General features: G+C 27.8%; 1 protein-coding gene across 1 annotated transcript; it reads left to right on the plus strand.

The window, feature by feature from the left end:
- The first annotated feature begins 782 nt into the window (after window positions 1–782).
- LOC135928328 (ATP-dependent DNA helicase PIF1-like) lies at window positions 783–1,166 on the plus strand. The gene has a single exon (XM_065464776.1). It carries the CDS (start codon window positions 783–785, stop codon window positions 1,164–1,166), a length of 384 nt encoding a protein of 127 aa, XP_065320848.1.
- The last annotated feature ends 13,434 nt before the right edge of the window (window positions 1,167–14,600 follow it).

Genomic DNA, 14,600 nt, shown 5'->3' on the forward strand with positions numbered 1-14,600 from the left:
CCCTGGAGGTTCAGGTAAAACGTATCTTTACAATACCTTAATGTGTTATATAAGAGCAAAAAATCAAATTGTATTGCCTTTTGCAACCACCGGCATATCCTCTATTCTCTTAAAGGGGGGAAGAACCATCCATAGCGGATTTAAATTAGCCTATCTTTGAAACTTCTACATCCCATATGAATTTACATAGTTAGCTAGCACTAGATATTAAAAATAGCAAATTGATTATTATTGATGAGGTCACAATGATGACTAAACACGCTTTGCGATGCATTGACCGATTACTTAAAGACATTATGAAAAATTCCCACCCATTTGGCGGAAAAGTTATTTTATTAGGTGGTGATTTTAGACAGACTTTATAAGTAGTGCCTAAAGGCTCCAAAGTCGATATTATAGAGTCCTGTATAAAAAGTTCAGATTTATGGAGTCATTTTAAAATAATACATTTGATTGATAATATGCGTATTTTATCAGAGCAAGTTGATTACAATGCTTGGTTACTTAAAATTGGAGATGGGCTATCAAGCAGCAATTCTGATCTTCCTACAAATAATGTTGAAATCCCACCTTATTTGCTTGAAAATGATTCATTAATAAAATGTGTGTATGGTAATTCTATAGAAATTGCTGATATAGATAGTCTTTCTACTAAAATATTATTAACCACCAAAAATAAAATTGCACTTACCCTCAACAACGATATCATTAATATAATTTCAGGCCCTATCAAACATTATTAAAGTGCAGATTCCATTGAAGGCGATAATAAGGATGATATAATGAATTTTCCAATAGAATTTTTGCATTCACAAACTCCATCCGGTATGCCACCTCACAAGCTAACACTTAAGGTTGGTACAATTGTTATGCTATTACGCAACTTGAGCCCAAAGAAAGGACTTTGTAATGGTACCCGTTTAATCATACGACATTTACATATTAATTTTATCGACGCTGAGGTATTGACAGGCACTACTAAGCGTTATCGAGTTTTTTTCCCACGAATAGATCTAGCTCCAAGTGACTCTCAGTTACCATTTACTTTAAAAAGACGACAGTTTCCTATAATTCCCGCTTTTGTGATTACAATAAATAAAAGTCAAGGACAAACTTTTGATCATGTAGGCTTATTCCTTCCTGAGCCCGTCTTTGCCCATGGATAACTATATGTGGCTCTTACTAGATGTAAATCTCAAAATAATATGAAAATTATGATTTTGCCATCAGAATTACAAGGAAAAATTTTAAAAAATGATAAAACATTCACACAAAATATCATATATAATGAAATATTAAATTCATAATTTGTAAGAAATTTAAAAAAGTCACCAACTTTGTTATTCACTATCAAATCACTTACATCATCTTCAAAAACGAAACCACATTGAGCAAAGAAAAGAGAACTTCTTCACCATCGCTAAACCATCTTCCTCACCAACAACAGTAAATTCTATTTTATAATTTCAATTTACACGTTTTATTTCAGGTTATTTACGGCAAACTACTAGCAAGGAAATTACAACATCATCTTCAAAAACGAAACCACATTGAGCAAAGAAAAGAGAACTTCTTCACCATCGCTAAACCATCTTCCTCACCAACAACAGTAAATTCTATTTTATAATTTCAATTTACTCGTTTTTTTTCAGGTTATTTACGGCAAACTACGAGCAAGGAAATTACAACATCATCTTCAAAAACGAAACCACATTGAGCAAAGAAAAGAGAACTTCTTTACCATCGCTAAACCATCTTCCTCATCAACAACAGTAAATTCTATTTTATAATTTCAATTTACACGTTTTTTTTCAGGTTATTTACGGCAAACTACGAGCAAGGAAATTACAACATCATCTTCAAAAACGAAACCACATTGAGCAAAGAAAAGAGAACTTCTTCACCATCGCTAAACCATCTTCCTCACCAACAACAGTAAATTTTATTTTATAATATCAATTTACACGTTTTATTTCAGGTTATTTACGGCAAACTACGAGCAAGGAAACATCATCTTCAAAAACGAAACCACATTGAGCAAAGAAAAGAGAACTTCTTCACCATCGCTAAACCATCTTCCTCACCAACAACAGTAAATTCTATTTTATAATTTCAATTTACACGTTTTTTTCAGGTTATTTACGGCAAACTACGAGCAAGGAAATTACAACATCATCTTCAAAAACGAAACCACATTGAGCAAAGAAAAGAGAACTTCTTTACCATCGCTAAACCATCTTCCTCACCAACAACAGTAAATTCTATTTTATAATTTCAATTTACTCGTTTTTTTTCAGGTTATTTACGGCAAACTACGAGCGAGGAAATTAAAACATCATCTTCAAAAACGAAACCACATTGAGCAAAGAAAAGAGAACTTCTTTACCATCGCTAAACCATCTTCCTCACCAACAACAGTAAATTCTATTTTATAATTTCAATTTACACGTTTTATTTCAGGTTATTTACGGCAAACTACGAGCAAGGAAATTACAACATCATCTTCAAAAACGAAACCACATTGAGCAAAGAAAAGAGAACTTCTTCATCAGCGCTAAACCATCTTCCTCACCAACAACAGTAAATTCTATTTTATAATTTCAATTTACACGTTTTTTTTCAGGTTATTTACGGCAAACTACGAGCAAGACAACATCATCTTCAAAAACGAAACCACATTGAGCAAAGAAAAGAGAACTTCTTTACCATCGCTAAACCATCTTGCTCACCAACAACAGTAAATTCTACTTTATAATTTCAATTTACACGTTTTATTTCAGGATATTTACGGCAAACTACGAGCCATGGCAAAACATTAACAAATAAAAGTCAAGATACGGTGATATACCCGACTAATGCTTAAAATTCTTACATCCCTCTCAATTTTGAAAATATTTTAAATCTCCTTTTTTAGGTAAAATTTTCTATATTATAAAATTTATTATATTATATTTTTTATATGGCTACAAATGCATATGTGTTGTAACCCGATAATCATCAACTCTTGAAGTATAAATATTTATTATATTTTCTTATAATTAATATCTTTGTCTCTTTTTTTCTATTTCTTCCTTCTTTTTTTCATTCTTCTCCCCTAAAATCCATCTCCTACCTTCACGCGGTGGGGAGTGAACAGCAGTTCTGACTAACAGGAGCTCTGGTAAATAATGTTAGTATTTAGGGTGCTAATAAGAGATATTGTTTCATTTTTGTAATTTTAAATATAAATTTCTAAATCACATCTCAAATTATAATTCCCCGTCATTCTTGACGGGTGATAAGTGTCTGGTAAATAATGTTAGTATTTAGGGTGCTAATAAGAGATATTGTTTCATTTTTGTAATTTTAAATATAAATTTCTAAATCACATCTCAAATTATAATTCCCCGTCATTCTTGACGGGTGATCAGTGTGATGCTAATATGAGATATTTTTTCATTTTTATTCATTTTTGTAATTTAAAATATAAATTTCGAAATCACATCTCATAAAATAGGAAAATTTCTGATTCCTCCATTATCAAATAAAGGTAAAATATATTATTCATCAATCATTGAATAAAAAAGACAATTCATCACTCTTAGTCTTAATGGGTTGGAATTGGCCTGAAGGAGGAGGGGGAGGGGTAAAAAGAATTATCGTAAAAGAAGGAATAAAATTCTCATCCCCGTCATTTTTGACGGGTTATCAACTAGTTATTATATAATCTCATATAAAATAGCAGAGTTGTTAAGAAGCGGCGCTCATGGAGCGCCGCTACATTTTCTCGGAGCGCCCCTCCTTTTTAAAAATGAGGAGCGGGAGCGGGAGTAGCTTCTTTTAAGGCTGGAGCGGAAGAGCGCCGCTCCACCGCTCCTTTAAATTTAATATATAAATTATATTATTTTTTAAATATTAATAATATTTGTTAATTAAAATTTAATGAAATAAAAATTTTATTTTATTTAAATTTATTCATTACTAAATGTTGAGCCGAGTTTTATATTTATTTTTCATCTAATCATTTTAAACATTAAACATCAGTTTTTCCTTTTTATATTGAAAATTTTTTGAAAAATCTTGTAAGTCATATTAATATTCATTTTATAGATAAGATATATAATAAAAAATAGATTTAGATATTATGGATTTAGAGATCATAGAAGAAGAAACCGAATTTCCATTTCCACCATATAAAAAATATTTCAAGCTTATAGATGATACAGATGATAAAGTCAACTTAAAACAAAAGGATATCTTTCTCTAAAATCTCAAGCTTTAATTTAAAAAAACATTAAAAAGTAAAATCAATATTTGTTTATTTTGTAATAATTTTTTTAAGATGGTTTTAATTATTTTTGGGCAATTCATTATATTAGTTGAGCTTGGGTTGTCAGATATGATGCTTTTTTATATTTTAATATTTATTTTAATTTTCTCATTACTTGTTCAACCTCCTTTTTATACATTTTTTTTCTAAATTTAAAGTATTTTTTTAAATTGAATTGTAACATCCAAATTAAAAATATACATTTTATTATGGTAAAATTTATATTTTATTTAATCTTAATTTGATTTTTTCTTATTTTATTTTGATCAATAAACTTGGAAAATAATTATTTATTTTTATTTTATATTAATAAAATAAGTAAAACAAAATAATAAAAAAATTTACAAAAATAAAAAAAAAAGTACCTAAAAAGATATTTATACTGCTCATTAAATATTTGTCAATTTCTTATTTAAAAAATCTACCTTAATAATTTGATGTTTTAGATTATCAGTTAAAAATAAAGTTGATTTTTATAAAATAAATTTTAATTTAATTTATAAATTTATATTTAGAGAGTACATGTTAATCAATATTCAAAAATTGAAAATCATATCAATAGTTATAATAAAAAAGATATTAGCCAAGAAAAAACAGTCAATATTAAATTTTAGTCAAAAAATATATGAACCTACAAAAAACTGAAGGAGATAATGCAATCATTGATTATGTCATTGAGACACTAGTTCCTTTATCAACTGTAGACAATCCTAGCTTTGTCAAAATGATAAAAACGTTTTCCCCTTCAGCAAAGGTAATGTGCCGCCAAACACTAATAGCAAAGATAGGTTTGCGTCATTGGCGTACGCAGCGGAGGGGGACAAATCCCCCCCCCCCCCCAAAGCCAAAAAATGCAGATGCCGAATATATTTTTCTAAAATATTTTTGTTTAGAGTGTTGTGCAGATTTTATTTAAAGCATTTCCATATTTTTTAATTCGTTTGTAAATAAAAATTTTAATTTGTAAAAATTAATAAGAATATATAAATATGTTATTTTAACAACTTTTTACAAGTCAAATAATTTTATTTTCAAATAAATTAATAAATATGGAAATTTATCAATTAATTTCGATTTCAAGTTTTCCGGCTTAATATTATCTTATTATTTTCAAATTTTTAGTGGCGTAGGGGAGACCGGGGTAAAGCGATTGACGGGGTAACAATGTTAACGCAAATAACTTTTTAACCATTGAGTATAAAGACCTTAAATTTGGTGTGAAGATGTATTTTTATATCTAATTTCTTACCTATGTTCATCTTTTAAAAAACTTACCTGGTTTTATATATTTTGTCAAAAAACTGTTTTTTACCCAAAAAATATAAAAATCATTCTCTAGTATATTTTGCTTTTAGTAAAATTTACATATCCTCAGGATTCAAAATTTGGCACACATGTTCCTTAATGTATTAGCTATAAAATAAAATTTATCTGACATCTTTAGCTATATTAGAAGTCACGCAATAACGATATTTATAATATATGTCACCTAGGGGTAAAGCTGTTATGGGTAAAACGGTTAAAATATAAAATTATTCACATTAATTTTTCATTAATTCATTTATTATAATTTTTATTGTATCAATCAAATAATGAGAAATTATAAAAGAAAAACCATATACAGAGAGATGTAAATATAATAAATGAAGCCATAAAATATAAAATAACAAATAATACTTCATTAAATTTGTCTGCTAAAAAATTTAACATACCTTATACAACGTTGAGAAGGAGATGTAAAATTGGTATTAAAAGTTCAGATCATCATAAACAAATATTTACAAATGAAGAAGAATCTAGATTGTGTGACTACATATTAGAAGCAAGTAGGTCATTTATGGGATTAACGCCTAAACAAGTAATTAAATTATATTGTTTGTATTATATTGTATTTCATAATTTTAATAACTCAATTTAAATATCAATATTAATTTGGTAACTTTAATAAAAATGCTCAATTGAAATTATATTGTATTTCATAATTTTAATAATGCTCAATCTAAATATCAATATTAATTTGGTAACTTTAATAAAAATGCTCAATTGAAATTATATTGTATTTCATAATTTTAATAATGCTCAATCTAAATATTATTAATTTGGTAACTTTAATAAAAATGCTCAATTGAAATTATATTGTATTTCATAATTTTAATAATGCTCAATCTAAATATCAATATTAATTTGGTAACTTTAATAAAAATGCTCAATTGAAATTATATTGTATTTCATAATTTTAATAATGCTCAATCTAAATATTATTAATTTGGTAACTTTAATAAAAATGCTCAATTGAAATTATATTGTATTTCATAATTTTAATAATGCTCAATCTAAAAATCATGTGGGGCAACAATTTCAGATTTATGATATTCCAGGAGTGTTAAAAAATGAAATACCAAGGGCAGTGACATCAAATAATATATTAAATGGATTCTTAGCATGTGGCATATTTCCTTTAAACCCAAATATATTTACAGAACAAGATTATATCTGCTGTAATAATTCAAATGCTAACTCAAATATTGAATTTGAAAATAATGATGAAAATATTAGAGTGATTCAAAATCTTACAGTGACTCAAAATAATGATAGTGATTTATCTATATTATTGAACGAAAATGTTCCAGATGATATTGATGAACCTTATCATGATATGTTACCATCATGCTCAAAAAATTATAATTAAGTATTCAATCCTTCATCTATAATACCTATTCCAAAATTATTCAATATTTCATCGGATAAAATATCTAAAAAAAAGAATTCAGAAATATTAACATCTACACCTTATAAAAAAAAATTATTAATTCAGAGAAAAAAAAAGATATCAAAAAATAATTGTTTATGTGTTATTTGTAATAAAAACTATAAAAATAGTCGCGAGGGCGATGAATGGCTAAAATGTACAATGTGCCTTGAATGGGCACATTCTAAATGTGCTAATTATGATAATTATTTTACATGTCCTTATTGTATCGATTAGTTTTTAAATAAAAATCATAAATAAATCTTAAATTTGTAATATTTGTTAAATAAAACAATAAATATGTGTCAAATATTATTTTAACCACTTTACCCTAGTGCTTATCCGAAAATGAGTAGTTTTACATAACTAATCATAGCTCCTAAAATATTATAGGTAGAGGGCTACACTTTTTTTTATCTTGTAGAAGAGAGATGGGGCTACACATTGATTTATAATTTGTTGTGTTTGACTCTTGTTTAAAATATTTTTATGGTAAATATGCAAAATGCCTATCGTTTTACCCCGGTCTCCCCTAATATTTATCTACCATTAGGAAATTTCTAGTCAAATAATAATTATTCTGAAATTGTCCATCAGGGAGAAAGAAATTGCAACCTTGTCCTACGAGATAGAGTCACCGCCATCAAGCAGTAACAGCTTTTATGGAGTTAGAAGAGCCGATTATTTGCTATTACTGACATATCACAATAACCTGAAAGAAATTTTCCTTAGAAGCAAGAAAATTATTGGATTCAATGCTTATTCCAAATTTTTTTTCTCATTAATGTACAACTATTTTATGTATTACTTTTCAAAAATATGATGACTTGATTAAGAAGATGAGAATAGCGAAGAGCATTTTATTAGAACTCAAGGAAATTAGGGCTAATGTTTATGAAGAATTTCATATTTTATATGTTATTGTTAAGTCAAAAGCAGAGCTATACGTGTTTAATATTTGTCTCACTCGACTTGCAGCAAGGCAAGCTCATAGTTAAAACATTAATATAGGATCAGTAGAAGGGTATATCTTAGATACAAATACATTTATAAACCAAATAAATGAATGGTTTTTAATTCATTATGCAGCACTTACCAATCTGCAAATATTATTTTCATAAAAGCCTTCCCAACCTTTTTCAGATGGTGATAGAAAAAAAAATATTTGTTGGATTTTTATCATGAAGATGTTAAAGTATATTATGATGCTTTATTAGCTGAATAACTATGTTTATAAGATTAACTATGGTTGATACAGTCCCAAAAAATGCTATGGATGCTCTGCATTATTTCAAACACATTTTAGATTATATTCCCAATGTATTAAATGGGTTTATATATATTAGCAACTCTTCCGAATAGTAAACTAATGAGAGAACATTCTCTTTTTTAAGAAGAATAATAGAGCCCTGCAGAGGTACTATTTGCAGGACATGGCCCGGATTGTTTTAAAGATTTTTACGGCTAAGCTCAATTTTCTGGCCCGGCCCGGCCTTTTTTAAAATAAAATTTTCAGGCCCGACCCGGATTTTTTAAAAATAAATTATATTTATTTTTGATTTTTATAGCTAATAATAACGATTTCAAGTATAGACTGTTAAAAAAAAAATTCAACCCGGCCTAGATGTTTTTTTTAAAAAATTTAGGCTCAGCCCGGGTGTTTATTTTTAAAAATTTCGGGCCCGGCCATACTGTTCAGCCCGGGGCCAGGCCTGCAGGTCTCTGAAAAACATACCAAGAAATACAACTTTTGAAAGTAGATTGAAAGGTTTGGATCTTTTGAATATTCATAGGCATTTGACAACAAGCAAGGATGAGATAATTGAAAAATTAGCTCAATCCCAACGAAGATTGGATTTTACATTGTAAATATATAACATACAAAATACAATTATTCCCTAAGCTTTTTGTGTATTAATTTATATTTCTAACATTTAAATTTTTTATACTTTTAAATTTTAAAGCTCAAAAAATTCAAATTTCTATTTTGGGTCATTTAAGTGATTCTTTACATATAATTTTTTTATAATTCACATTAATTTAAAATTTTGTATTAGAAATAGTTATTAGTCCTGATAAATTTATGCTTGATATTTTTAAAAAACAATAATATTTCTTAAAAAAATTTATTATCCCCCTCCCCCAGACCAAATTCCTGCGTACGCTACTGGTTTGCGTTATGATAAATTGATGGATAATATTATAGAAATGCTTTCTGGAGTATCTTATGTGTGTACCGCAGCTGATTGCTGGAGTGGATTTAGAAGGTAGTGCCTATATTTTTAAATGTACTTGATTAATTTAACTTATAAATATCTTTTTTGGGTGTAACAGCTCATTGGATTGACACAAAATCATTGCAAAGAAAATCAGCAGCTTTAGCCCTAAGACGTGTTCAAGGCAAGCATACTTTTGATGTTTTGGCCAAGATGATAATTGATATACATAAAAGCTTTAATAATCAGAATAAAGTGATAAAAACCATTACTGATAATGGTAGGAACTTTGTGAAAGCATTCAGGTAATCTTAAATATTTATTTTAAAATTATAACTTTCCTTTTATTTTTTAGAATGTTTGAAGATAAAAGTTCTGAGATGGATGATGATTTCCAATTTCTGGATATTGATGATATCCTAAATAATAGGGCAAAAAGCTTTGATTATCTCCCTCAACATTCACGATGTGCTTGCCACAATCTCAATTTGGTGGCAGTTGACGCAGAGAAAGCTTTAGGGGATAGAAGCTTTCAAATAGTATCTCAAAGTTTATTCCAAAAGTGTCAATCTTTGTGGAATAAACAAAATATGTCTACAAATATGGCGGACGATATTATCAGAAAGTTGGGTAGGTATCTAATATGCCCAAATTCCACTGGAATTCGTATTATGAGTCTATGGTTTTGCTAGATAAAATATTAGATGAAAAACAAAAGGACCTTGATGAGTTGTGTGATAACCATGGGCTTATACGTTTTAACTCCCTAGAACGTAAATTTATTAAAGAGTATAGTCAAGTAAATATTAATATAATCGTTATCTTAGTGAAATAAATAAATTTTAGGTTATGGAGCCTATGAAAAAAGCTCTAAAAATCCTAGAAGGGGAGCTTCATATGGACATGGGTTTCCTAAGTCCAACCATTTCTAAACTTATTTCAAAATTAAACGAATTAACAGATTTAGAGTTTTGTCAACCTCTTGTAAAGTCTCTTATAAGCGGTATTAATAAAAGGTTTATAATAAAAAATAAATTATATCTATTTAAATAACTTTATTGCAGATTTTCAAATATTTATAATGATGATAATATCATTGCAGCTTTTGTCCATCCTGCATTCAAATTGAATTGGGAATGGATAAAAAATCCAAAAAATATGGAACTAAAAGGCAGATTAATTAATTTTTTAAGGAAACAAATACCCGACGGAAAAATAGCTACTACTAGTTCACGGGAACCTTGCAATGATTTGGAAGATTTCTTTGGATTCCATGAAATTGATCACCATGAAGATAATATATTGGATAGATATTTTTTAAATAATGATAGCAAAATTATTATTTTTGAACAATTCCCTGAATTAAAAAATATTTATATAAAATACAATACCCCGCTTCCCTCTAGTGCTCCTGTGGAGCGCCTATTTAGTATTGCAAAACAGGTCTTAGGGGAGACGCGTGGGTGTTTGTTAGATTCTAATTTAGAAAATTTATTACTTTTAAAAGCTAATAAAAGATTATAAATATTTTGATATATCATATAATATAAATAAAACGTTTTGATAAAAAAATATGATTTTGTTTCGTGTACCTTCTAAAAAAATGAAAATCAAAGGAGCGGTTATGGAGCGCAAGCGCTCCTTTTAGTATGTAGTAGCGGGAGCAAGAGCTCGCTCCTTTTGAGAAGGTAGGAGTGGTAGCGGGAGCTCGCTACTTTTAAAAAGGAGCGTTAACAACTGAAAATAGATTAAAATTATATATTACATTTTAACCTTACACTATCATAATGAGATTTTACTAATTGTTATATTTAATGTAAAAATTAATCTTCTTTTAAATGTGTAATTTATATTTTAAGGTCTGAAGATTTTAAAAAAAGGAAATTTCTTGAATGTAAAAGCTATTCCTCCTTAGTCCCATGTGAGTGCATGAATTATCCTCCCCCCCCCCGCCAGCTTGCACTAAGTTTGTGTTACTATCCTTCACCATGTAAGGAATCTAGATCAGTAATATAATTATATCTAAACCTATCAATAGTATTTTTTACTCCAACCCACTACTGATCTGAATTCCCCACAATATCAAAAATTATTCAAAATATTTTTGGAAATTTTGAACCATAAATTACTAATTTAAAACATTTCCATATTTTTTTAATTTGTTCGTAAATAAAATTATTTATTTAACTTGTAAAAATTGATAAGAATATATATGTTATTATAACAATTTTTTGCAAGTCAAATAATTTTTTCAAATTTAATAAATATGCAAATGTTTTGAATTAAATCTGCACAACACTGTAAACCCATACATTACCAAATTTATATAATATTTTTTAATTTGCTGAATTATTAACACTTGGTAGCGAAGAAGAAGATAGTGAAATTATGTAAATAGATTTCCCCTGAATCAAATCCCAATTTTAAATTTTAGATGGGACTTTTTTCAAATTAATTCAGTTCAGAAAATGTACAAGCTGAAAGTCAAATCTTACTAACAAAACGATGATAGGACTCAATACACTCCTCTACAAATTTTGCTAAACATATTAAAGTATATTATTTATATAATAATTTATTATATAATATAATTATATTTTTTTTAAAATTAGGGATGCCATTTAGGCATTTATACCCAAAGTTGTACTAAAAGAACAGATGAAACTAGCAAACTCCACCACCATAAAAAAATGATTCAACTAGTGTTGTTATTTGCTTGGTCGTAAAATTTACGACCCAATTTTGTGCTCGGGCCTGCTCTGAGTACGAACCTAGGGTCAAATATAAAATATCAGCAATTCAGCTTAGGGTTAAAAAATTTTTAATCGGGACAGGGACCACTTAGGGCTGAGAAATACCAAAAAAATAGGATAAAAATCAATTATGTTGGTTAGCCGAGCGATTATTTCCAGCTATACTATCCTATTTCAGAATTAGATTCGAACCTTCTGGCCCGGATTTATTTAATCTCATCGCTATTTTTTAAACAAGTGTTGATTTTTTTTTCTAGTTTTAGAAATTTATGTTAGACAAATACGTTTGATAACATTAGTTTCTAAATTCGGCAATATTAAGCTTGAATGGGATATTTAGAATACTTTTGGATCGTATTTATTGGGGGGGGGGGGGTATAAACAAGCATATTTTTCTTCTGCCTATCTCAAGTCAAAATATATAAAATCTTCAATTTACACTTTTTATAGAGTTTGTGTAATTGATATAATTGACAAGCTAACTCGGTTCAATCTTCAGGCGCATGCCGAAGAAAATCAGTTACATTGAGGCGTTATATATTAATTTCTTCCGCTATAGCGGTGCTACTTTTAAATGTAGGTAGGGTTTAACAACTCTGGTAAAATTAAAGAATTGTTAAAATTTTTACAAAAAAATTTCCACCAGTATCCAATCCAAGCGATAAGAATAGGATATTTATTATTTTTTAATAAAAAAATATAAAAAATTTCCCTGATTTCAGTGACTTTTCTTTCTTTTTTAATAATATATAATTAAAAATTAATAAATAAAAAATAAAAAATTATTTCTTTTACTTTTCTTTTAACAATATGTATATTTATTATTTTTTATAAACAAATTCCTCCCCTTCATAATTGATTACAGTGAATCGACGAGTATTATTATTTTTAAATATACAATAAAAGGGAGTAAACAAAGTAAGATCTTAATTTAATAAATATTGAAATTAAATATGGAAAAAAAATAAGATTAAACGTCATGCATGTTTAAATAATAAAAAGAAATTATGTTGTGTAAATTTATAATTTGTGATGAAAAATGATATTTTTTTTTCATCTTTAAAAATGTATCAATTTAAATGTAATGATATATTTAAAAAATTGACCCGGGCCCGGCCGTGTTTTACAGATCTCTAATAGGAATTCAATTTCTTATGCTACCCTGTTCTTGCTGATTATTGAGTTAGCCATATTTAAAATTATCAAATACATTGTGTAAGCTCAATCTTGCCGTATTTAGAAACGAATGTTATCAAATGTACTTGTCTAACATACATTTCTAAAATTAGAAATACAAAAAAAAATCAATACGTGTTTAAAAAATAGTGATTAAATTAAACAAATCCAACCAGAAAGTTCATATCTAATTCTGAGCTAGAATGATATAGCTGGAAATAATCGCTCGGCTAACCAACATAATAATTCATTTTAATCCTATTTTTTGGTATTTATAAGCCCTAAGAGATCCCGATTAAAAATATTTTAACCCTAAGCTGAGTTGCTTGTAGGATTTTACCATCTAATTATAGAAAATGCCAGCATTTTGCTGTTTCTATATTTTTGGTAAATATTTTTGACCCCGGTCTGAACCATGGGTCTGTGCTCGGGGTTCATGCTCAGAGCTGGTTTGGTCGATTTTTAGACTCAAACCCCGTGTCTGGGTTTTACACAACCAACCAATTAACAACACTAGATTTAACCCTGTATATCAGCTTCATTTAATGTCATTAATAAAATAAAACCAGTAATTGCACAAAATAAAATTGATAAGTTTATATGTGCATTTATTATCAAGGGTTTACATAAACAGTAGGGGCGTCATTTTCCTTAACAATCTCAGGGGACTTTTTATGGCTAATTATTCTGAATTTCATATTTTGTCATTAACTATGCTTATAAATAATGAAGTAAAACAATACAAGAGATTTCTAAAGATAATATTTTTTAATACAAAATATTTATTTATTTATTACAGCTACAAGAGATTTCTAAAGATAATATTTTTTAATACAAAATATTTATTTATTTATTACAGCATTATATATTTTCGATTGTGGATATAAAAAAGTTTTGCCTCTAGAGAATTACAAAAAAAAGGTTAATTAATTCATACATTGCCTCAATTGATAATGATTTAAAAACTATATAAGGCAATATAATTCTTAGCAACCTATATTTACAAAAAGTCATGAAACTACTAATATAATGTTGTGTTACCATTTTAGACAATGTTTTATAGAATGGATTAATAAGGAAAAATTCTTAGGCCTAACCAAATCAATAATTCTTGAAGAGAATATAAAGACTGATCCAAATCATAAAACCAAATGGTGGTTAAATAAATAATATTATGGAAGCTAGATAAGTAATCGTGAATATTATTGTGAGATATTAAATCTCTAAAAGATTATCTTCCATTTTTAATTATATATAAACGAATAGACAGTTGACAATTATGGCTCATCTAAATTATGCAATCAATTGCTCTCAGGAGCAGGAGTAATAATCTTAAACTACATAGCCTCGAAAATAATAGATGGTTAATTTCATTGACGAAGCGTCAAGTTTATTAC

Source organism: Gordionus sp. m RMFG-2023, chromosome 1, assembly GCF_954871325.1.
Source record: "Gordionus sp. m RMFG-2023 chromosome 1, tfGorSpeb1-WG-v2, whole genome shotgun sequence".
Classification (NCBI taxonomy): Eukaryota; Metazoa; Nematomorpha; class Gordioida; order Chordodea; family Parachordodidae; genus Gordionus; species Gordionus sp. m RMFG-2023.

Bases quoted from the DNA above. Each gene is read 5' to 3' on its own strand.
- LOC135928328 (XM_065464776.1), top strand. From the start codon at position 783: ATGAATTTTCCAATAGAATTTTTGCATTCACAAACTCCATCCGGTATG.